This window comes from Aedes aegypti, chromosome 1, assembly GCF_002204515.2.
Source record: "Aedes aegypti strain LVP_AGWG chromosome 1, AaegL5.0 Primary Assembly, whole genome shotgun sequence".
In the NCBI taxonomy this organism is placed as follows: domain Eukaryota; kingdom Metazoa; phylum Arthropoda; class Insecta; order Diptera; family Culicidae; genus Aedes; species Aedes aegypti.
The window spans coordinates 60,973,814-61,000,073 of record NC_035107.1 but is presented as its reverse complement, the minus strand read 5'-3'; the positions used below and the strand labels follow the sequence as shown (position 1 = coordinate 61,000,073).

At 40.0% G+C, this 26,260-nt stretch overlaps 1 protein-coding gene across 3 annotated transcripts in view; it reads right to left on the bottom strand.

Annotated features, from left to right (window-relative positions):
* The window catches only part of LOC5568968 (protein kibra), a 138,905-nt gene that overhangs the window by 97,026 nt on the left and 15,619 nt on the right, over positions 1-26,260 (bottom strand). Inside the window, exons 1-2 of one of the 3 annotated variants that reach the window (XM_021837303.1) lie at positions 5,314-5,453; positions 4,195-5,195 (exon numbers count right to left, since the gene is read on the bottom strand). In XM_021837303.1, the coding sequence (XP_021692995.1) occupies positions 4,195-4,319 (125 nt within the window). In that variant the 5' untranslated portion in view covers positions 4,320-5,195; positions 5,314-5,453. Of the gene's footprint in view, positions 1-4,194; positions 5,196-5,313; positions 5,454-26,260 lie in introns of those variants that run through there. The other 2 variants (XM_021837317.1, XM_021837307.1) reach the window with 2 other exon arrangements.

The following is a 26,260-nucleotide window of genomic DNA, read 5'->3' as shown; positions in this document are numbered from 1 at the left end:
TAAAAATTCGGAGATAAATTTGCTAACAATACTAAGCAGTTTTGTGCAGGTTTTTATCATAATTCTGTCCTGAATTTGCTCAAAGTTTAAGCAGAAAATTATGACCAAGAACTGTTTTGAATTATGTGCTATATTAGCTTATACTCTCCGTAACTCGATATTCAAGGAACTATCGAGTTAGGGACATGTCGAGTTATAGAACACAAAACCAGTGCGATCCAAGTGACCATCCAGGTAGCCATGAAATCCAACTTTTACTGTGCTTCTCTAACTCGATATATATCAAGTAAAGGGTAGTACAAATACGCTCAAAGACTTGAAAAACAATTGCAGTATACGAACTCAGAATATCGAGCAAAAATAGGATATAGTTTTGAGTACAATTTGCTCAGAATTCTTTGCAAGATACTCGTATAGAATAATGCTAATCAGGGTTTGCTCAGAAACCTTAGTGGATACCAGTAAGTTATGTCATTCGACATTTTTTGTCCTTTCGACGTGTCGTCTTTCGACATTTTGTCCCAAAACCGAAGAAACTGCAAAAAACAGGGTATAAATTGCCTATAATTCTGAATGGCGCTTGCATCAAAACACTTAGCCAAATTTGCTCACAGTTCTGAGCAGGATTTGAAGATTGAAATACTGAAAAGATTGTGCTCTATGCTTGGTTTTCAAAAGTTCTTATTTGAGAAGATTTTTATCAAAATTTTTTGCTGAATTTATTTAAATTAAAGTCAAATTTTCTGGCCAGGAATTTTTTTTATATCTGAGCAGTATTTGCACAAAATTATGAGCGAAATAAGCTTAAATTATAAGAAAATTTTGCTCATAATCCCAAATAGAATACGCTCCAAATCCTAAGCAGGATTCGCTCAAAGTTCTAATAGAATTTGCTTAAATTTATGAGCTGGGCGTCATCTGTATTCTTAGTTGTATTACGGTTGCTGCGAAAAAATTTCCGGTTTGCGGTAGCCGCAGAGTTCTACCGCAGCTGTCAAAGTTCTACCACAGGCTTCGTAATCATTCTATCATTGAAGCAAACAATTCAATCATAGTATGCTTGCAAAAGAAAACTCTATGAAAAATAGCAATAAACAACAATCACCAAGACGGTATCCAAGGTATTATTCAAGCCAACTGATGATTTGCCAGTGCAAATCAATGGTGTGACAGCTGCGGTAGCTTTTCGTTGAGCCGTAAAACGGAAGTAAAATTGCAATAATTGTTAATTCAGTCAACGCTCCCTAATTCGATATTTTATATCTAGATATCGAGTTAGAGAAACATAGTAACCCTTGAACTGCAGTTGCACTGATTTCGTTCCATAACCGATACCTAACGATAAACAAATGTTGAAATTTGTTTAAAGTACGTATACTTATTGACTAATCCACTGGGTTTTATTTCGCTTAAAATCATGATCTTCATTCGATCAGTCTAGAATTCTGATCTATGTGAAAACGAACATGCCTGAAAAATTCTATAGTGTTTATGTTAAAAATTTCATGTGATGATTTTTTTTTGTGATTTTACATGTTTTATAGAAAAACAGAAGCGTTGTTTCAACACTTTGATCGAGAGTGAGGAGAACATAAAACAAAACATCTTCAAAATATGTAACTTTTACAATATACATCGCGAATCATCACGGTATAAACTTTCTAGCGTGTATCTCTTATATTTTCACCAGTCATCCACCTGTCGCCAAATTGTTAAATAAAATTAGTTTATAGTGAAATGTTCATTCGTGTATATGTTGCACGAATAGAAGCAAAAAACCATTCCACAGACGATGAATTTTTATTGCACCTTTTGCCACTATTTCTCGCGAGTTTCTGCTTCATATCATTTGACAATGAAAGGGCACATTACTGTATTTTAACTATTCGCAAGGGCTTAACCAAAGCATTTTCAGTTGTTTAGAATTTGAGGTTTCATAATGCGCAACATAAATTGAAGTGTTTGTTGGTATTTTATCATTTACAATTACAGGCAACCTATTGTTTGGAAACTAGGGCAAATTGTAATTTGTTTTCTATGCGGGTTACTATTCATTTTGAAACGACAAAATCCTGCTTAGAACATTAAGCATCAGATTTAGCTCGCTATTACTAAGCAAGTGGTACGCGAATAACTAATTACAAGCCACCAACAATGGGCCCTGATAGCCGTAGTAAAAAACGCGCAGCAGAATACGCTGAAAATTAGAAGAATCAGCTAGGAATCAGCATGCAAGTGTGGCTAAGTTTGCCCAAAATACTGAAATAATTTGCTTTCAATTCTGGCAATATGCTCAAAATCTCGAAAAGTAATTTGTTAAAAATTCAGAGCACAATTCTCATTGGGGTTTTTTTTTAATCCTGAGCAGAGTTCACTTTGAACTCTGAGTAGAATTACTCAAAATTTCTTTCAAGCAGAACTTGTTCAAAATATCAAGCACAATAAGCAACTTTTAACAAAAATATGAGCGGCTCGTAACAACAATTGTGAACAGAATTTGCTCAAAATACAAAGAGGGGGTGTCGTCCAAATCATTAGCAGAATATGCTCAAAATTCAATAAACAAAATTAGCATCAAATTTCAAGCAGAATTTTCCTAACATTTTGAGTTATATTTGTTGAAAATTGCGAAATAACTTACCTAAAATTCTTAGCCGAATTTGCATAGCAAAATTGAGCATGATTTGCTTAAGACTTTCAACAGAAATTATTTAAAAGTCTGAGCAGAATTTGCTTAAAATTATGAAAAGATTCTACTCAAATCATGAGCACAATACACTTAACAACTTGAGCAAAGTTTTCTCAATTTTTTGCTGATAATTCCGATTAGAATTTCCTCAACTATATTGTGCAGGATTTACACAGAGTCTTAAGCAGGTTTTGTTAAAAATCTTTGATCAGGTTTCAGAATCCGTTAACTAGAATCATTCCAAATCATAAGTAAGATTGTCATTAAAATGTTTAGAGGTATTTTCTCAAAATTCAGAGCAGAAACTTGGTCAGACTATTGAAAGTTTTTTAATGGTGGATAAGTTAGCTTGAAATAATGAATATAATTGCCTCAAAAAATCCGGAGCGAAACAGGCTCCAAGTTGAGTAGAATTTCCTCAATATTAATTTTAGCGCAACTTGTTCACAACTTTAAGCTGACTTTAAATCAGACTTCTTAAATTGATCGATTTTAGTATTCGCTAAAATTTATCGATAAAATGTGCCTCTCATGATTGCTAAATATAGCAGATTTGTTCAAAATTTGTAGCATAAAATGTTTCTTTTTTTTAATCAGAATTTGTTTAGATCGTAAATTTGACCATAAGTTTCTGAAAAGGATTAATTAGGATTCTTGACCATGGGTTTCGCTTAGAGTGGCATTCTTGAAGATTCAAAATTATCCTTGATTTCATAGCGACAATATGTGCCTATTCTTCATTCCGTAACGCAAACAACACATAACAAATTCCCCATCGACCGATTGCCAAGGCGATCCGGCCCATAAATCACACCTCATTTGCATCCCGGCCCATTCCTAAATAGGAAAAGGTAAAGAACTCCCTTGAACGACAGTGCTTCAATCGCGCCCACTGTCGAATCCCCCCATATGGAACCATACAGTCCAAATCCAAAGGGGGAACTCGAGCCGCATTCCACGCATCTATTTAAGCAAGCCGCCCAATCGCAATCTCGCAGTAGGTAAGTATTGTTATTGCGCAAAAATTCTGTGCGTTCGCCGTAAACGGGTTTACGCCGCGGTCAATCCAAGTATGCGGGGCGGGTCGCTATTTTGGTTTTCAGAAGAAAATGCCGCCGCCGCCTCCTGCGCTCGCACAGCCTGACCCATAACCGTCCCAAAAGCGAACGGCGCGGTGCGGCGGCGGCTTATCGAATTCCATTGCTGTTTGCTCGGAGCGGCAAACTGTGGAATGTTTTGTGTAAATATACCAACACCAGCGGAGGAAGGGTACGGTGCTGTACGTACTCGCATGTGTGTGCGAGTGCGACCGCGGAATTCCATAATCTAATCTGTATTCTGCGCTGCGCACGGTCGCCAATCGAGCACAAAATGTGCGAATTTCGCTCGTCGAAACATAAACATTCAGACAGAGGGCCGGTTAGAGGAGATAGAATAGATGATGTTCAATACGGGGACGACGGTTGAAGGTTTTGGAAATTTCCACTGCGGTGGACGGTACTTACTTGTCACGAGGATCGATCCATGTGGTCTTCTTGTTAATATGATCAATAAAATAAACCTTCCCATCAAAGTCGGTGTTAATCTCCCAGCCGAGTGGTAAATCTGCATCGCTGGAACTTTTTGGCATAATTTATTCCGTCCTCTCCAGTGCGCGGCTTCCAAGTCTCGAACTCTTGCGCTGCGTTGTTTTCTGCGGTTCCCTCGCGCGATCTTCGATTGGAACCTATATTTTCTTCGCGTATTCCTCTTTTTCACGCACTCACTTGGCTCTCGTTCGCTCCACAAACACTTTCTTATTAGCTATTTCGCGGCTTCTTTCACTTTTCCCTCTTCTTGGCGGTTGCCAGCCGTTTTCCAGCTTCTTCTCACTTAATACCAGCCTTTAACCACTTTCTTCTACTTTGCACTGAACCACTTCGAAGAACCTTTTCCCAGTGCAATTCGATTCTCTTCGAACTGGCCAGACAATTTTCACCTTGCTCTCGGGCAGCTACGACGAAGGTGACAATGCCTTGGACTGATACGGCCTGCTGCGACGAGTCGACAAACTGCTCTTAGTTGGCTAGGCGCACTTCTTCTCCATGGCTGTCTCCATGGAGTCCCGCTCACACTCACGCACGGTTCACTTGGCGATTCGCACAAGATCCTACATTTCCTTCGCCACCAGTAGCAAATCCGTGGATCTCTACCCCGCACTCACAAACCCCCAAAACACTTCTCCACGGTTTGCACTGCTGAATCTGAATATCTTCGCGTTTTTCACAGCCGCTCTCGCGCACTCACCACACCGTCATCGAAACTTTTCCTCCTGCAAACACTGACTTGACTGACGACTTGCTTGCGTTGCCCTGTATTTTCCCTGGTGAGAAATTGGCCTGGATGCGGATCGGTAGCCCGTTTTTCCTTCCCTCCGTAGAGCGTAGAGGAACGCGCGTGCAGCTCACGTAAACAACGACTGCGATCCAACTGCTACTGCTACTGCTGCTGCTAGCATTTTCACATTCTGTGCCGAGAGACAGAGAAAGAGATAGAAAGAAATCAAAATTTTCGAACGATTCACACTTTTCTTTGCTCGGTTTGAAATTTTGCACCACTACTGGATGCACCGTGAACTGTCAGACCTTCGCACACTAGAACTAGAACTTCGGAACTTCTGTACCAAGAGTGACAATCTCAAACACGGACGTCGGAATATAGAAACCAAGCTCGCAATTAATAAACCATTTCGGACGAGCGCAGCACAGCACTGCCAGCCATATTGTATTAAATTGAAATTCCAATGATTTTACGCTTCGGGCGTCAATGGGGAAAGGTATCGCAATCGCTGCAAAGACGCAGACGAATACAGCACGCAGGCTACTTGGATTGCGTGAAGGTTCAACGCGCTTCGCGTTGACAACCGCATCCAAGCAATTAACCGCGTTGATCAATCCGTCAATGGTAAGTTGCCAACCAGGTTCTTACATTATTACAGTTCCCTTCGGAAGCACAAGAAATGCCGCGTCCCCTTTTAGATGAATCGACCGTGGACGCGTTTTCTGCTGCGGTTGCTCTTTTCCTCGAAGCATTCGAACGCGCAACGCACACTAGTGCTGCTACGGCCCTGGCACGAAGACGACGATCGCAGTTGCCCGATGATCGTGGCTCGGAACGCGATCATATACGTCTATGCGCAATGCGCACCAACCGAACCGAGCTACCTAGTAAGCCATGTGTTTGTGTTGGTAACGGCTTAAAACTCCGATGCAACAGAGTCTCTATGGCTGGAGAGGCGTGAGCACGCAAGGGGCAATAAGCAACAGCGAGCTGCGGTAGCAGCAGCAGCAGCATGGTTTGAAGGTGTTTGCGTTAAGCGCAAATGCGCTGTTGCCATGGCTGTTGCTGCGGTTCGAAGCTTGCTTGCTTGGATGATGATGATGACGATGATGATGGGGGATGGTGATATTGATGTTGGTCGTTTCAGGCCCCGCAAGTTTGGTTCTGTGGGTAATGCAAGTTTGGAAGGATGGGAGTTATGTTTTGGGGTGTTTAAGTCAGGTTAAAAATCAAATTAATTAAAGGGAAAATTGCATAGGCTTTAACCTTCCTTAGTACCTAACAAAAAGTTACAAATTGTGACTTAGGGTCGTTTTCGACCCGTTGTTGACCGAATTTTGTTCTGTTGGGCATAAATAAAGGGCACACATGTCTAGTTTCAGAAACCCTCTCGGAGATCCGGATTTGGTCACTGTGGCCACCGGGAACCTGCTACATATAAAAAAAGTCCCTTTAGAGACTCTTACTTTGACGACCTGTAGTTTCGTAACTAAACAAGTAATCTGAACCGTCCTCATATTGTTGAACAGGTATTCACGTGGACTGTGAATAGAGATTCTCAAATCGCTTAGTTATTTATACCCGGTTCCGGAAACCCGGAACATCCGAAAAGTAAGCTTCTATCGCAGTTCTGTATATGTAATTCACATCGGTGCTATTCGGTTGATGGATATTTTGGCATAATTTTTTTCTGTAATAAGGAACCAATTGCCGGCGCATATTTCCTGAAAAATTCGGTCCAGTAAGGTCAATGTGGAACCGGTTCCTGGAGTCCCGGGAGGTGGCCAATCTGGACAATTCGATGAAATTACTCAGGTTGGAACCCCAAAATCAAATGAATTGTGTCCAATTCTGTACGGTTTTTTATGTTTGGATGTATTTTGCCGAAAGAATGAATGAATGGTTATTCTGGTCTTTTTGGAGCACCGGAATGGCCACCGGGAAACCCGTAATATGGGACCACAAAGTTTTTGCACCAAAACTAGGCATGCGATGGCTCAATCTTCATGATGTTGCATCCCTGTGACTGTGCCAGTTCAATTATTGATGAATGACCACTTTGGTTCTTTTGGCCCAGCGAAATAACCCAGGAATGGCCACCGGAAATACCCGTATTGTGGGACATTTCAGTTTTTGTACCAAAACTAGGCATGCGACGGCTCTATCTTCCTGATTTTGCATCCCTCCGACACTTCTAGTTCAATTATTGATGAATGACCACTTTGGTTCTTCGGGCCCAGCGAAATAACCCAGGAATGGCCACCGGAAATACCCATATTGTGCGACATTCCAGTTTTTGCACCAAAACTAGGCATGCGACGGCTCAATCTTCATGATTTTGAATACCTGTGACTCTGTTGGTTCAATTATTGATGAATGACCACTTTGGTTCTTCTGGCCCAGCGAAATAACCCAGGAATGGCCACCGGAAGTACCCGTATTGTAGGACATTCCAGTTTTTGCACCAAAACTAGGCATGCGACGGCTCAATCTTCATGATTTTGAATACCTGTGACTCTGTTGGTTCATTTATTGATGAATGACCACTTTGGTGCTTCTGACCCAGCGAAAATACCAGGAATGGCCACCGGAAATACCCATATTGTGCGACATTCCAGTTTTTGTACCAAAACTAGGCATGCGACGGCTCAATCTTCATGATTTTGCATCCCTGTGACACTTCTAGTTCAAATACTGATGAATGACCACTTTGGTTCTTCTGGCCCAGCGAAATAACCCAGGAATGGCCACCGGAAATACCCATATTGTGCGACATTTCAGTTTTTGTACCAAAACTAGGCATGCGACGACTCAATCTTCATGATTTTGAATACCTGTGACTTTTCAAGTTCAATTACAGATGAATAATCACTCTTGCTAATTGTGACCAAAAATAAAACCTGGAGCTCGTAGACACAAAAGTCAATTTGGACATTTTGAAATGTAAAATTTGTGAAAAATAATGGAATCGTTCTAGTGAGCTTCGATCCCACGACCCCCAATACGCTAGACTGGACGCGTTAATCAACTACGCCACAGAACGGGCAACGATTCTACAGCATAGTCGTCCAACCTGAAACCTGAGGACCTGAGTGGACTTTTACTTATTATTGTATGAGAAAAGTCACATGCCCGAAAAACTAGGAAGGTACAACTATTTAAATATCGCATAGTACGGGTATCTAAGGTGTAATTCATCGGTTATTTAAGTAGTACAGAAGAAGCAAAGCGGTAATTTATCTATAATTGAACAAAAAATTTCACAGGTATTCAAAATCATGAAGATTGAGCCTTCATATACCTAGTTTTTGTACAAAACTGAAATTTCCCACAATATGGGTATCTCCATTGGCCATTCCTGAATAATTTAGGTGGTCCCGAAAAGCCAGTGCTCATTCAGCTATAATTGAATTAGAAGAGTCACAGGTATTCAAAATCATGGAGAATTAGCCGTCGCATACCTAGTTTTTGCACAAAAAAAATACATATCCCACAATAAGGGGAATCTCCAGTGGTCATTTCTGGCTAATTTCGGTGGTCCAGAAGAACCCAAGTGGCCTTTTATCTATCATTGAACTTAAAAAGTCACAGGTATTCAAAATCATGAAGATTGAGCCGTCGCATGGCTAGTTTTGGTACAAAAACTGGAATGTCCCACAATACGGGTATTTCCGGTGGCCATTCCTGGGTTATTTCGCTGGGCCAGAAGAACCAAAGTGATCATTCATCAATAATTGAACTAGAAGAGTCACAAGTTTTCAAAATCATGAAGATTGAGCCGTCGCATGCCTAGTTTTGGTACAAAAACTGGAATGTCCCACAATACAGGTATTTCCGGTGGCCATTCCTGGGTTATTTCGATGGGCCAAAGGAACCAAAGTGATCATTTACCAATAATTGAACTAGAAAAGTTACAGGTATTCAAAATCATGAAGATTGAGCCGTCGCATGCCTAGTTTTGGTAAAAAAACTGAAATGTCCCACAATACGGGTATTTCCGGTGGCCATTCCTGGGTTATTTCGCTGGGCCAGAAGAACCAAAGTGGTCATTCATCAATAATTGAACTGGCACAGTCACAGGGATGCAAAATCATGAAGATTGAGCCGTCGTATGCCTAGTTTTGGTGCAAAAACTTTGTGGTCCCATATTACGGGTTTCCCGGTGGCCATTCCGGTGCTCCAAAACTACCAGAATAACCATTCATTCATTCCTTCGGCATAATACATCCAAACATAAAAAACCGTAAAGAATTGGACACAATTCATTTGGTTTTAGGGTTCAAACCTGAGTAATTTCATCGAATTGTCCAGATTGGCCACCTCCCGGGACTCCAGGAACCGGTTCCGCATTGACCTTACTGGACCGAATTTTTCAGGAATAATGCGCCGGCAATTGGTTCCTTATTACAGAAAAAAATTATGCCAAAATATCCATCAACCGAATAGCACCGATGTGAATTACATATACAGAACTGCGATAGAAGCTTACTTTTCGGATGTTCCGGGTTTCTGGAACCGGGTATGAATAACTAAGTGATTTGAGAATCTCTATTCACAGTCCACGTGAATACCTGTTCAACAATATGAGGACGGTTCAGATTACTTGTTTAGTTACGAAACTACAGGTCGTCAAAGTAAGGGTCTAGGGTCAAAGTAAGGGTAGCAGGTTCCCGGTGGCCACAGTGACCGAATCCGGATCTCCGGGAGGGTTTCTGAAACTAGACAGGTGTGCCCTTCATTTAAGCCCAACAGAACTAAATTCGGTCAATACACTGATTTTTGCGAGATGTTTGAATTTTCGGGTCGAAAACGACCCTAAGTCACAATTTGTAACTTTTTTTATGGAAGCTCCCCTAGGGGTCATTCAAAACTTTTGTTTCCGCAAAAACAAAATTTCCCACAAAAAAATAATTGTCAGAAAGTTTCAAATTGCTAGGTTATTTCAATCAAAAATTACATTGATTTGAATTTTGAAATGGGTCGAAAAAGTCCCAAGGTCCTTACTAAGGTTAAACGACTTTCGAGCAAATTTTGCTAGGAATTTTAAGCGAATTCTGTTTGGAGAATCCTGTTCAGAGTTCTGAAAAATCTTACTAAAGATTCTGAAAGAAGATTCTGATAGAATCCTTCTCAGGATTCTGAGAGATTCCTGCTGAGAATTAAGAGAGAATCCTGCTCAGGATTCGGAGAGAATCCTGCTCAGGATTCCGAGAAAATCCTTTTCAGAATTCCGAGAGAATCCTGCTTAAGATTCCGAGAGAATTCTGCTCAGGATTCCGAGAGAATCCTGCTCAGGATTCTGAAAGAATCCTGCTCCGAATTCTGAAAGAATCCTGCTCCGAATTCTGAGAGAATCCTGCATAAAATTCCTAGAGAATCCTGCTCAGGATTCCGAGAGAATCCTGCTCAGAATTGTGAGAAAATCTTGCTCCGAATTCCGAGAGAATCCTGCTCAGGATTCCGAGAGAATCCTACTCAGGATTCCGAGAGTATCATGCTCAGGATTCCGAGAGAATCCTGCTCAGGATTCAGAGAGAATCCTGCTCTGGATTTTGAGAGAATCCTGCTCAGGATTCTGAGAGAATCCTGCTCAGGATTCTGAGAGAATCATGCTCAGAATTCTGAGAGAATCATGCTCAGCATTCTGAGAGAATCATGCTCAGGATTCTGAGAGAATCCTGCTCAGGATTCTGAAAGAGAATTCTGAGAGAACCCTATTCATGATTCTGAGAAAATCCTACACAGGGATCTGAGAGAATCCAACTTAATATTCGGAGAGAATCCTACCCAGGATTCTAAGGAAATCCTGCTGATAGAGTTTTGGTCAGGATTCTGAGAGGATCCTGCTCAGGATTCTGAGAGGATCATGCTCAGGATTCCGAGAGAATCCTGCTCAGGATTCCGAGAGAATCCTGCTCAGGATTCCGAGAGAATCCTGCTCAGGATTCCGAGAGAATCCTGCTCAGGATTCCGAGAGAATCCTGCTCAGGATTCCGAGAGAATCCTGCTCAGGATTCCGAGAGAATCCTGCTCAGGATTCCGAGAGAATCCTGTTCAGAACTCCGAGAGAATTCTGCTCAGAGTTCCGAGAGAATCCTACTCAGGATTCCGAGAGAATCATGCTCAGGATTCAGAGAGAATTCTGCTCAGGATTCCGAGAGAATTCTGCTCAGGATTCCGAGAAAATCCTGCACAGGAATCCGAGAGAATCCTGCACGAAATCCGAGAAAATCCTGCACAGGAATCCGAGAGAATCCTGCTCAAGATTCCGAGAGAATCCTACTCAGGATTCCAAGAGAATCCTGCTCAGGATTCCAAAAGAATCCTGCTCAGGATTCCGAGAAAATACTGCTCAGGATTCCGAGAGAATCCTGCTCAGGATTCTGAGACAATCCTGCTCAGATTCTGAGAGAATCCTGCTCAGGATTCTGAGAGAATTCTACTCAGAGAATCTTGTTCAAAACACGGTAAAAAGAAGCAAGGTATTATACTCCGAAAAATGACATTTGGCAGTGACGTCATTCCTATCGCAAACTCGAACGAGTGCAAAAGATAGCAAGGCCTGTTCTCATTTACTATCCTCAAGGCCTCATGCTTGGCGATAGGAATGACGACACATGTTTTGATGAAAAATCGTTGTTCACACGTGGGAATAGCTTACCTTGTTGTGTCTACCGTGGTTTAAAATAAGTTGATACTGATCTGATAATTATCAGAAGTCTGAATCAAAAGCTTGCTGAGTATGCATAATTTTTAGATTTCCCCTACGACGAAATGCATCGAAAGTGCCAAAAATAGAGCACCTCTCCTCAGATCGATTTGCGCTGACTAACGCAATTGGAATGCGGATAACATGTCGAGCGGGAAATTGCCAATCCAATGGAATTTCTTGCCACCCAGTTAGTTAAGAAAAGACGGTACGCCTGCATACGGTATGCATTCTTATGACGCAGCACGTCATCAAAGATCAAAAATCTCGACGGCCTACTGGGTGGGTTAGTGCAGTCAACTCGGATTAAACATTGCTCGTCTCAGCCTCCCTGACTCAAGTCAACTCACGGCTCTCATTCCAAAGACAACCTATAGGAGGAGTTGACACTATATGTACCAATACAAAATGTTTTGTAGAATAATTGGCTGGTGGTGAAGATTGCCAAATTATAAGAGGAATGTAAAAATATGAAAAAAAAATCCACGTGCTCAGGTGGAGTTAGAAATCACGACTCTTGTGTGCCAAACGGACGCTTTGATCAACTAAGCTACTGACTTCACAGTAATTTTTGGGGGTCCAAAAGTACAATTTTGCATGGTGTAACTTAAGATTTTTGTAGTTTGATCATTATAGGCCACCTAAATATGCAATGAAGAAGACAGTCGAGGGACTGTTCTTCATTTTGATGTTGACAGTTTCTCGAGTATTTCAACTCAGAATATATAAAAAAAAATAGAGATGATAATTTTATTCAGTGCTTACGAATTTGCAAACACTGATTGAAATTATCAGCTCTATTTTGGAAGATATTGATACAGAAATCGACGAACCAATCAAAGATGAAGGAGGCCCATTGACTCTCTTCTGTACTACTGGTTTGAACTCTATAAATTACTAGAAGAGTGTAAGTAATTCTTGGAAAGTCACCTTTCTTGCACTGCGCAATCTTTGCATAATCTCCCTGCAGAAGATGACTAAATAGCAACGTGTGTACGTACAGCGCCTATGCTTGCTGCGATTAGGCCTCCTATGCCTACTAGATGGGAGGCAATGCAAAACTGAAATACGCCGAGAATGTCAAAATCACGTTGGAATTTAGCGCAGCGTCTCACTGCCCCTTCTTAAACCGTCCCCCCTCAATGGCCAGCAGCCGGCTCGTGTGGCCACGCTATACAAGATTGGCCGAGCTCTCGGTCAAATTGTGCTATTTTCAGTCCACGGCGCGGCCAGTCAGTGTGTTGTTAAGTTTGTTTGATATTTATTTGTGTTGGAGGAATGTAAAATCATGCAAACAAGATATCATTCTGGCAGATGGGAAGAAACTGTTTGCGGTAGCCGGTGGAACAAGTGAATTCTCCGGATGCGACAAAAATGGCAAGAAAGTCGATGTAAAACTGAACAATGTGTGTTACGTACCGGGTTTGGCGGTGAATGTAATTTCGGTGAGCCGCATACTTCAAGAAGGATACACAGTCACGTTTGGATTCAAGGAGTGTAAAATTTGCAAAAACGAAGACGTCGTTCTGATAGGAGAAAAGCGAGGTGAACTGTTCTATCTTAGAGAAACCAAATAAGTATATCAGACAGGAGGAGAATGTTGAATCTAGGAGGAGTACCGATACAAGTTGAAATTGATAAAAATGAGTGATTTTTGGGAATGTTTGAAGGAGAGGCGTCGACACTAAGGAGGAGTGTTGGAGGAATAGTGTCCGACCCCTCACTGGATGCTGTTTTCATGTAGGTTGATGTCCGGCCCCTTTCATTCGCTGCTGTCACGTTTTTGGCGCCAAGGTTTGTTATTGTTGTGCGGTCGAGTGAACTAGATTAAAGTTGTTATAATTTTCTCGCGAGTAATAAAATAAGTTTGCACTATAGTTTTGTTCGAAACCATCAGAGTTTTATTCTTCTGAATCTTCTCAACACGCGAATGTCCCTGCTGTTGTTTTCTGCCGGAAAAGCTGCTTGAGATTGCTGTTTCCAACAGGTTTTGGGCCCAGGGATGAGAAGGTGGTCAGAGTGATTAGTGAATCTTTGAAAAGTGGACATTTGTAGCACTTTGCAGTGTATTACGGCGCTTGTTCGGCTGTTTGGAGCCACACGTAGGACATTTGATTCGAATTAATTAGCACGTAATTGGAACTAGGATATTTAAATTGCATTCGGAAAAGTAGTCGTGATCATCGTGAGAATGAGTGAGACCAAAGTGGTGATGGAACGGTTGAATAATTTCAACTGGGCCAGCTGGAAATTCCGAATGGAGTTATTGCTGGTGAAGGACGGATTGTGGATAGTGGTGAGCGAACCCAAACCGGAAGAAGCGGATGCTGTTTGGATAACGAAGGATGCTTCTGCTCGGGCGGCTATTGGACTGGCACTTGACGATGGCCAATTAGCTCATGTCATCGGAGCAGAGACGGCAAATGAAATGTGGTCAAGGTTGAAAGGGTACCATGAGCGTGGATCCCTTTGCAACAAGATACATATTCTGAGAAAGTTGTGTTCCTTGCGATTGACCGAGGGAGGTGACATGTCAAAACACTTGGTAGAAGTGTCTGAATTGGTACACCGTTTGCTTGGCATGGGAGAGAAGTTAGGAGAGCATTGGATTGTGGCAATTCTATTGTCAAGTTTGCCAGAGTCATACAATCCATTGATTACTGCATTGGAGGGTCGTTCCGAAGACGAACTTAAGCTGGAATATGTGAAAGGCAAGCTATTGGATGAATGGCGAAGGCGGTGTGAGTTGGAGATCGACTTGAATGGTAGTCATGATACGGCGCTCCGAGTAACCAAGCGGCAAACAGAGATATATGTGAAGCGAGAATGTTTTTATTGCCACGGAGAAGGGCATTTCCGCAGAGATTGTCCGAAATTGGCAAAGGCAAAGCAAGCTGATGAAGAACGACTAGCGAGAGAAAGCGAAGGATCATCAAATTCCGGACGCGGCTCAAGAGGAGGTTTCAGCCGTAACGTGTGCTTCACTGCAGCTACCATTAGGACGAAAGGATGGTTGATCGACAGTGGAAGTACTGAGCACATGACAGGAGAAATGGAACGTTTGAGGAATGTAAAATCATGCAAACAAGATATCATTCTGGCAGATGGGAAGAAACTGTTTGCGGTAGCCGGTGGAACAAGTGAATTCTCCGGATGCGACAAAAATGGCAAGAAAGTCGATGTAAAACTGAACAATGTGTGTTACGTACCGGGTTTGGCGGTGAATGTAATTTCGGTGAGCCGCATACTTCAAGAAGGATACACAGTCACGTTTGGATTCAAGGAGTGTAAAATTTGCAAAAACGAAGACGTCGTTCTGATAGGAGAAAAGCGAGGTGAACTGTTCTATCTTAGAGAAACCAAATAAGTATATCAGACAGGAGGAGAATGTTGAATCTAGGAGGAGTACCGATACAAGTTGAAATTGATAAAAATGAGTGATTTTTGGGAATGTTTGAAGGAGAGGCGTCGACACTAAGGAGGAGTGTTGGAGGAATAGTGTCCGACCCCTCACTGGATGCTGTTTTCATGTAGGTTGATGTCCGGCCCCTTTCATTCGCTGCTGTCACGTTTTTGGCGCCAAGGTTTGTTATTGTTGTGCGGTCGAGTGAACTAGATTAAAGTTGTTATAATTTTCTCGCGAGTAATAAAATAAGTTTGCACTATAGTTTTGTTCGAAACCATCAGAGTTTTATTCTTCTGAATCTTCTCAACACGCGAATGTCCCTGCTGTTGTTTTCTGCCGGAAAAGCTGCTTGAGATTGCTGTTTCCAACAATTTGCAGTTTTCATACCGCTATTAGCAGCTTTTGGTTGCGGCGTGCGCTCGGTGAGGCAAGAGCGTAAGGGTGTGCGATATGCTTTCTTTGTCATGGCGATACGAAACAATACACGGAATTTATAACGTTGTTACAGTCAACTCTCCCTTACTCGATATGTTGTATCTCGATACCGAAACACGGAACCTTAGTAAAAGTTGATTTTCATGGCGACCTCAATGATCCCTTAGAGATCGCATTTGCACTAGGTTTTTGTTCTGTAATTCGATACTTCCCTAACTCGATGGTCCCTTCAAAATCGACTTATGGAGAGTTAAATGTACATGGATTTATTAAGGACAGACAAGAGTTCTGGTCAATGCATTGCCTTTTCATTTTGCAAATAATGGTATACGTTGAATATTTTTAGTTGTTCTAGCCCCGTTTAGAATCTTTAATTGTGCAAAATCTTTTTTCGGATCATAAAACAATATATAGCATCGAAACATTTAGGATCTATTTGCTTCGAACAGAAATAGCAACATTTAAAAAGCAACAGAAATTGCAACATTTAATTTACAATTGAAAAAGATAAAACTTTGGTTTATTTGGAACTTGCGTTATGAATAGTTCCAAAAATTGAATCAAGTATGTTGGAGACTATTCCACGCATTTTTTATCACATTGATCTCACTTCGGAGGTTTTTCGGGCACCTGGGTTCCCCATGAAAGTAACCATAAATCGATCATAAATATTCAAGATTGTACAGACGTTAAACTTAGAACATTTTTTTTAATCCATCGCTCAATTCACACCATCATCATCTGGTGAGCATGTTGCACGAAATATGTACTATGCCACCGTACCTGCAGATGGCGGTAGTGTAAAACGCCAAACACTAAGAAAAACGATGCACGTGCCTCTGGTTGCGAGGTTTATAACATAGCCAATTCGAAATGATCGGTCGATGGAAATTTCGTTAGTGTTACATCCGTTTGTCTGTACTAATTCGATCGATTTTTTACCTGTTGGCTACATGTCGAAAGTCTTCTGGATATATGGTTCCCTCGGTATAGTAACCCTAAACTTATAAGTTACGGAATAGGATTTTCAATATATCATTTATCAAAATGTTATGAATAAAGTATTTTGGAGACTATTTCAAGCATTTTCGATTTTGAATAGTCTCCAATGTAGTAGATTCGTATCATCTTGAAGATTGATATGTCGAAAGTCTTGTTTTATAACCACTATCCTGAGAGCACTAGCTATCCGGAAGTCTTCCGTAATGTGGCCAATGGCCAAATGTCTTCAATGGTTTACAGTGAGCTCGTTTTGACAAATAATGAAGAATGACATGTCCAAGTTTACGCTTCTAAAGCATTTTGTGAGTGGATCATTATCCTTAAAAAAAACCTATTCCAATACACTCCGGAACCATGTGGCCAATATCATATTTTGTATGACATATGGAAAACATAGACGTGACACAGGTAAATTTCATTCGATTTGATCTATTATATTTTCAGTTCAACGCCAATCTAAAGTTATCCAAGTACCGTTAGGCCGAAAGGGTCGTTAGGCCGAAAATAGTCGATAATTGTAATGAACCGTAGGTCCAATCGGTGACTAACAGGATATGTCAGGACAATTTGTAACCGTTCGTAAAACTTTACTAGAGATTATTAGCAAACTCGGTGGCTTAAGCGCCACTCTCAATGAGAGACCACCAGTCGTGTTCAGATTTGCCCGACGTTTAGAGACTTTTTCTCTCTGGGAGAGTTTTGAACGGTTCTTGGTAAACAACACTAGAAAATCCAACGCAAGAATGACTTTTACTCCTCCACAGCCTTAATGTTTTAGGGAATTCAGAAGAGGATGCTTACTCAAATGAGCTAATAAACGGAACGAAACGTAATGTAAGTTAGCGAGTAGTTTTATTTAAGCATAGTTAAACGTAATGGAAAAAGTAACTAATCTTTCTTCAAAACTGTTTATTTTAGGAAACGATTCACCATTCATTCGGGTTGGACTAGCAAAACCGTACGGAATGGAAAAGAGCAAACATGGCCATGTACAAATTAAGCTCTTGACGTACCTGCGCAGGATTTTGGCGTTGACTCGATGAAGGCTCGTTGACGGGAACCGAAATGTCGACTCCGCAGACTCGATGAGATGACGACGATCGACCTCAGCGATGGCGGTAACGAGATGGCGACCACCGGCGTGTCCGTGCTGCAAATTGGCGGGCAGCGAAGAATTGACCCGCGTGCAAAATGGCCGGAATAACGTTGCGGAGGGAGTGGCGGCTGGAACGGAAACTTCCGATTTCGGATCTCGAGAGTGAGACGGCGATTGCGCCGATTTATACCCGGGACGATCCGCTCCTTCCAATAGAGAAGCACGTACCCAGCGACCCGGCTTCGCGTACCTGTCCGCTAATCCGAGCGGGGAGTAATGCAGCCCTATCTTTGGGTTAGGATCGAGGTTCGTGGCGTGTAATTGGCGTCACGCTTCTACGAACCGAACTCTCGGAAATGGGTCCACTAGGAGTAGCGGAATGGGACCTTACCTTCGGTAATTGGCGTCCAAAGGAGAAAAACTCGCTACAGAAGAGCTTTAGCGACTTCACTCACGCCTCCGTTTAGCTACCTAATTAAAAGGCGGGCCTTTGCACTGCACACGGGTCTCGAAGATAAACGGACTCCAGAATTCTCGACGAACGGACTACCAAAATTCTCGATTCGGCGGGGACGGATGCCGACAAATCTGAATTACGCTTGTAGTCCGCCAAAATGTGTACATGGCGCTTTGCGAAGCTTTCATAATTCGTTATGGCAAACGCAATCCACATATGCTTGCGCTACATGGATCGCTGCATTTTACGAACGCAAACAAAATATTTTTATTCAACGCTATAAAAACTAAAATCCTTTTTTGTTTAAATTTTTTTTTGTTTATTATTAATGTTTTTAAACTACAAAAAACGTAAAACGTTACAAACGACCATTCAGCCGAACGACTCCTTTGACCTAACGGTATTCGGCCTAACGACCTGCGCGCTGAGGTTCCAAATCTACAGGCATAAACAGTGACCTATCTGAGGTTAATGAATAAGGTTTACACCCAAACAGGCTCAACCAAGAATGTCTTATCGAAATTTGAAATCAACGGTTGTGAACATTTATCCAAAAATGTCTTTGAGTGAAGGCCATCGTTACCACACACGTAACCAGAGATCTTTCAAATGATTAATCAGCTTCATACCAAAGCAACCTTAAACAAAGCTATCCAAGTACTCCGTTGAGTCAAGATCTTCGAACGCAATAAGTAAACCCATGACGATAAATGAACATGGTCTACAAGGTCAATCCTTTGAGTTGAGGCCTTCAGTTCTACAAGTGTAACAAGTGACCTATCTAACATTAAAGAATAAGGTTTACACTCTAACAGGGTTAATAAACTATGTCCCATAAAGTTTCGAAACGATCTATTGTTGTCGATTATACAAAAACTTCTGTGATTGAAGGCCTTCTTTTCTACAGACGTAACCAGAAATCTTTCAAAGGTTCATGAATAAGGTTCATATCCAAGCATTCGCTTCTATTTATAATTTCATTTCATTGCTTTTGTTACTCCCTTTCACTCTGAGTATAAGAATCGCGTTCACCGAAAAAAGCCAATAAATTTTCATAACGATAAAAGTGTTTTCAGAATTTTTTAAGGAATTCTTAAAACGTTAGAATGTTTTCAAGGGGATTCAAGAGATTATCAGCTTTTTGAAATGACTTTCATTTTTTTTATCAAAAATCTAAGGATTTCATCAGGAGTTCTCATAGGGATCCCGTCAAGAGTTCTTCCAAATTCAATTGGAAGTTCCTCCAGGAATCACATCAGGAGTTCTCCTAGGGATTACAGCAGGAGTTCCTCTAGGGATTTCAAAAGAATTTTTTTAGAGATATTATCGAGAGTTTCTCCATAAGATGTTCCTCAAGAGAATCTACCTGTGATTACTACAGCAATTCTATCAAGAGTTTCTGTAAGGATTTCATCAGGAATTCCTCCAGGGATTACATCAGAACTTCTTCCAAAGATTCCATTAGAAGTTTCTCTAGGGATTTCATCAGAAGTTCTACCGTAGATTTCATTATATTTTTCTGAAGGGATTCCATCAGAAGTTTTTCCATTAGGAATATTTTTAAGACTGCATTAGGAATACTTCTAATATTCCATTATGAAATGCTTTTGGGATTCCATCATAAGTTCTTCTCTAGAGAACTCTTCAAGAGATTTCTCCAGGAATTCTCTAATGGAGTCCTCCCGGAATTTTTCAAGGGATTCCAGGAATTAATCGAGGGAAGTCTCCCAAAACTCCTCAAGGAATTAATCCCGAAAATTTTTATGGGATTCCTCCCAGAACATCGCCAATGACACCCTAGGATTATCGAGAATTCTTCCAGGGATTTTACCAGAAAAATTTTATAAAGATTTCACCACCGGCAGTTTTCCAGGGATTCCCCGCGGAATTCATCAAGGGATTCCTTCCGATTTTTTTTAAGACAGTAATCCCGAAATTCCACAAGAGATTCTTCCAGGATTTTTTAAATGAATTCCTCCAGGAATTTATAAATTAACTCCTCCAGGATTTTTTAAAGGAATTCCGCGCGGAATAGCTCCAGGTATTCATGGGGGTTATCAGTAAATCCTCTAGGGATTTGACCATAAATTTCTCATAACGATTTTACCAGCAGTGAATCCACCAGTATATCCTCCAGTGACTCGATCAAAAGTTCCTCCTGGGATTGAAAAAAGAATTTCTTTGGGCATTTCCCTGTGAATTCTTTCAGTAATTCCACCAGGAATTCTTTCAAATATTCCGCGAGGATTTTCTCTAAGGATTCCGATTAAAAATCACCTACCTCCAAGGTTTTCTATAAGAATTTCATCAGAGGTTCCTCCATGGATTTCATCTGGAACTCGTCCAGGTAATTCTCCAGGATTTCCATTAGGATAACCTCCAAGGATGTCAACTGAAATTCTTATAGGGATTCCACAAGAATTTTTTTCAGAAACTCCGCCAAAACTTTTCGGTGGTTTTAACGTGGATTCAAAAAAAAACTGAATAGTTGAAATTTTAATCTTTCATTCTATACAAAAAGATTGGAAATCGGTTAAGCTGTTCAAAAGTTTTATTTTTTTTAAACATTACAAATCGAATGCGTTGAGACCTACAGTGGGTGCCGATAAAAAATGACTGATTTTTTATTTTCAAAAATATTTATCTCAAAAACTAAAAAACATACATTGCTGAAAATTTGACAGTGAACGTTAAATTTTCTGAACTTTCAAGAAAAAATGAAAACAGCAATAGCCCCTTTGGTTCCGAGGCCTTCAAGACACGAAAAAACGGAAATTATTGATTAGTTTTCATGTAGAAAACAATTTTTGTAAAATTTTATAGTTTCCTGAAAAGTCAAAATCTTTAGCTTTAATTTTGTCCAAAAACATTAAAAATCGGTTCAATTGGTTCAGAACGGTTCAAAAGTTGTAATTTATAAAAAAAAATAAAGTTTTGCAAATTCGCGACTTTTTTATTTCGGAAACGGTCACTCTAATCAAAAAATCCAAAAACACCTGTATCCTTATTTCGAAAAAGAAACAAAATAGCAAATTTTCACGGAATTCGGTGACACACTAGATCGGTTTTTCATGAAATGGCTGTATGTAGATATTTACCTGTTTAAATAAATGTAATTGTGGAATTGTACTTAAAGTAAACTACTTGTGAATAAACCTGACGAAAATAAAGTATATAAGGTGCAAGAACTCTAGGAAAGAAAAACTCATAAATCTGGACTGCAGGAATGGAGATGGCGTTGGAAAATCCCTATCTACTCACGGATTGTTCTTTCGGAGGTCTTAACCTTCTACGATGTTGCGGGTCGGTGGATCTAAGCCCCAACAACCACCCTAATTGAACATCAATGTAAAAATTGTCAAAAAAATTATGCGAAAACTTTCCCGAAGCCCATTTTGTTTTCCTAGATCTGACTTTGGGACCGATTTGCAATGTTTAAAGCTCATACTTTTTACAATTTTGTACACCGGAATGTTCACTTACGTGCCAATAAGAGGATTCTTAAATTGGATCAGGCCACTAAACGTGAAATTTTTGTTCGTTAAACAACGTTTTGGATAATATACCAAATGGTTTTCAAGAGGCATTCAGGAAAACTAGGGGTTCCCAAAGCGCAATCCAATGTATTCCGAAAGGGATGTCATAGGACAGCTAAATAAACTTACCATGAAAATGAAAAATTACCAATAAAAAGTCCAAAAGTGCCAATCAACTTCAAAGTTTTCAGAGGTTTTCACAGAATTTTCAAAGGAGAACCAATACCAGCTTTCCAAATATAAAAAAGGATAGAGTAAAGTGGGGCAAAAGTTCGAGTGGGGTAAGAGTTTCTTTTTAAGATTTCTAGCTCAATTCAAAACAAATCTTATAAATGTCATTGTGGTTCGAATGCTATTCAAGTAAGAGACTTTTACTCCAAATATCATAAAAATCGATTGAGATTTGGAAAAGTTATAGCTATTTGTTGTTTTTCGACGTGAATATTGTAATTTTTGGTCAAACTTTCGTTGCATGGAACCAATTGAAGATAAAATCTTTTTCAATATTTTATGTAAGGGCGTTTCTAGGCCTATCATAAGGTTGCTTTGAAGTGTATTAGATTTTGCATAAATGCTTGAAAACTATTTTTGGCCCATAGTGGGGCAAAAGTTCGAATCAGCGGGGCAAAAGTTCGACCCATGTATAAAATCACGGAAAAATTTGCAAATTGCCTAAAATCCACATATTATTTTCAAATTTAGTTATATTTGTCTGATCGTGTGAAAATTGTCACCAAAATTTAACATTTCCACTTAGTTTTGCGAAAAACTGCTATTTTGAATATATTACAATTAACCCGGTTTTGGGCAATTTATTGATGAAAATTTAGTGTGTATTTTTCGGCAAACTTAAGTTTACGGCTGGTGTAAAGTATGCCTGTCATAAAAGGATCGATATTTTGGATTTTAGCCAGCGAACTTTTGCCCCACACTAGATTCGAACTCTTGCCCCACCGGTGGGGCAAAAGTTCGAATAAGACAATCAATTTTGAAACTGTTATAACTAAAAATTAGTAAATATTTTGACACAAGTTTGTTCAGCAAAATTATAGCCAATATGTTGAAGGTTCACTGTATGGTATTTGTTTTGTTTTAACTGCTATTGTTTTCCTGGAAACTTTGATTATACCACTAAGGTCGAACTTTTGCCCCACCTTACTCTATCAGGAAAAAAAAAGTGACCAACGCTACAACATCTGGTTGTTCAAGACCAGGACGTTAGGGAACAATTTGTCGTTTCGATTGTGTTGTTCACATATGTGGTCCTCTGTTAATTTTGAACTTCTATTCATTTCTCTCGTACCTTGCTTCTATTCATCATATCATTTCATTACTTTCGTTACTCCCTTTCACTCTGAGTAGGTATAAGAATCGCGTTCACCGAAAAAAACAATAAATTTTCATAATGATAAAGTGTTTTCAGAATTAGTTGAGGGATTCTTAAGACGTTAAAACGTTTTCAAGGAGATTCAAGAGATTTTCAGCTTTTTGAAGTGACTTTCATTTTTTTATAAAAAATCTAGGGATTTCATCAAGAGTTCCCATAGGGATCCCGTGAAGAGTTCTTCCATATTTTCAATTGGAAGTTCCTCCAGGGATTACATCAGGAGTTCTTCTAGGGGTTACAACAGGAGTTCCTCTAGGAACTCCAAAAGGATTTTATCGAGTGCTTCTCCAGGCATCCCATAAGATGTTCCTCCAGAGAGTCTACCTGGGATTACAACAGCAATACTATCAAGAGTTTCCGTAAGGATTCCATCAGGAATTGCTCCAGGGATTACATCACAACTTCTTCCAAGGATTCCATTATAAATTTCTATAGGGATTTCATCAGAAGTTCTACCGTAGATTTTATTATATGTTTCTGAAGGGATTTCATCAGAAGTTTTTCGATTTAGTGTACTTCTAAGACTGCATTAGGAATACTTCTGATATTTCATTGTGAAATGCTTCTGGGATTCCATCAGAACTTCTTCTCTAGGGACCTCTTTAAGAAATTCCTCCAGGAATTCTTCAAGGGAGTCCTCCCTAAATTCTTCAAGGGCTAAACCGTTTCCATAATCTTGGCACAGATGTTTACATACAAATTGACCATTTTATCGTAAATTTGAGGGTTCCCGGGACTCGAAAATGGACATTTTTAGGATCAATCAAATGCAGGAAACATGGTTATTCAAATCAATCGTTTCTCAAAAGGTTTACACTGATGCGATTTTCTTAAGGTGAAACTCCTTTGAATCCACTAATAATTGTATAAAAGTAGTGGTACACAAAAAATATTCTCCTATTTATTGGTAATAGTGAAATTATAATGGATCATTAAAATAACCAAAACGGCCGCTATGGAAAGCATAGATAGCGCCACCGTAGTCTTGTGTGTTTGACAGAACAGCAATGCTGTCACAATGTTAAATCCCATATACAGTGGCGCCTTTGTTTTGATGCGGTGAGCACTTGCAAACACTACATTCAATGATCCATTGATAAGACGTTGTTGCCAGTAATCGCTACTTCAATTTGAGTCTTGTCCCTTTCGACTAAATAAGATTGCTCATACGTAACCATCAACCTATCTGACAGCCCTGCAAGCGAGCAGCCGGCGTAAAATTAGAAAAAATAAAAAAAGCGAAATGCTGTGATCGAGTGATTGTTTTTAGCACGGTTCGGTGAAATTTTAAGTTGTTTTCATCAGAAATCAACTAGTAATTGATCTTTGATTACCAAGTAGTGAAAGTAAACTGTGTTGGAGGTTCTACGTTAAGCGAAAGTGGTAAAAATCGGCGAAAAGTGTTCTTCGTACGCAGGCGGATAAGTGTAAACAATTGTAGCAAAGTTAAACATCCGTGTTGAAAATTAGCCCGGTTCGTGGAATTTCCTCCAGCTACTAGTGTTAAAACTACGGAAATTGTAAGGTAATAGTGTACTGATTTCTCGTTAGAAATTTGGGAGTGGATTTAGTACAGGTAAGTGAAATATTTTGAGAAATAATGTGGACTTCCAGAAATGTGTTTGTATATGTGAGGAAGCCATCTTCACTACCATGACAGGGATTCCTTCCTATATGTCCTTAAAATTCCTTGATATAGTGGCCACATTATAACCGATTTCGGAAATTATCTATGGCTTGAAATTTGCCTACCTTCAGGGGCACAAACGCACAGCACCTCTTTTACCTGACCTGACCCAGCGACCCACCGGAATAACTCCGGCCACAGGAACATTCCCGTGATCCTCTGGCCACTTTTCGTAACTAGATATGTGTATGAGTTTGCTGACAAAAAATGATTGAAATCCGTAATGTATTCGCTGAGCGGTGAGAGTTTTAGTTGTTTTTCTTTCACTCAGACCTATACGGGTTAAGAAATTTCCTTAGGAGTTCTTCAGGGTTTACAGTGCGAATATCAACAGAGTTTCGCCAGAATTTCCACCAGAAAAATCTTCCAGATTTTCATCAGGGGTACTACCAGAATACACTTCGAAGATTTTACTCTTTAGTTAGATTTTCTTCAGAATTATCAGAAATTAGTTCAAAGAATAAACTAAAAAACTTCCAAAGAGTACACATTTTTTTTCCTGGAACACCAATATTTCCGCGAGAGAATCTACCAGGAATTCCGCGAAGCAATAGAAATTCTTTCATTCTATACTCAGGTATTCCTTCAGAAAGCTTCTACAACTATATTTACTCAGAGGATTGAACAAAATATTTCTCTGAATGCCTCCAGGTTGAATCCTTGAAGTAATCTGAAAAAGATTTTTGGAAAATTTCTAGAAAAATCTATGACCAACTTTTTGAACAATCTTTGAAGGCATCACCAAAGAAATCACTAGAGAATATCTCAAAAAATCCCATTGTGAAATTCTTTAATATATCTCTGGAAGAATTTTAAAAGCAATCCCTGAAGGAATTCCTAAGGGATTCTCAAAGGCAATTCTTTGTAGAATCCTTGGAAAAAATCCTACAAGAAACACTGGAAGAAATTGATGGATATATATTTTTAGAAATCCTCGAAGAAATTTCTCCAAGGATCTCAACCAAAAATCTTATAGGGATTACACTAGAATTTTTTTAACAGAAACTCCACCAAAATTTATCGGTGGTTTTAACGTGGATTAAAAAAAAACCTCCGGAGGTTCTTCCAAAACATTCTGGAAAAATCCTCTAATAATTCCACCTTAGATGTTCTCCGAGGATCCGGGAAATCACTGAAGAAATCACTTCCCAGAGAATTCCCTGGTGAAATTTTGAAATATATCCCTGGAAGAACTTGTAAAGCATTTCCTGAAGGATTCTCTGAGGTAATTCTTGGTAGAATCCTTGGAAAAACTTTTGCAAGAAATACTGGAAGGAATTGATGGATAAATATCTTTGAGAATCCTCGGAGGAATTTCTGGTAGATTGTTGAAGGAATTCCTCAATAAATCCTAGGACGAATGCCTCGTAGGGTTTCTTCGAGGATACCAGGAAGAATCATTAAAGGGAACACTGGATAAATTTTTAAAACAATTTATTGTAGATTCCCTAGAAGAATCTCCGGAGGATAACGTGGGCGAACCTTTCAAAAAATTACAAGCGGAAATTCCTGATGGAATCTCGTGGAGGAAGTTTTG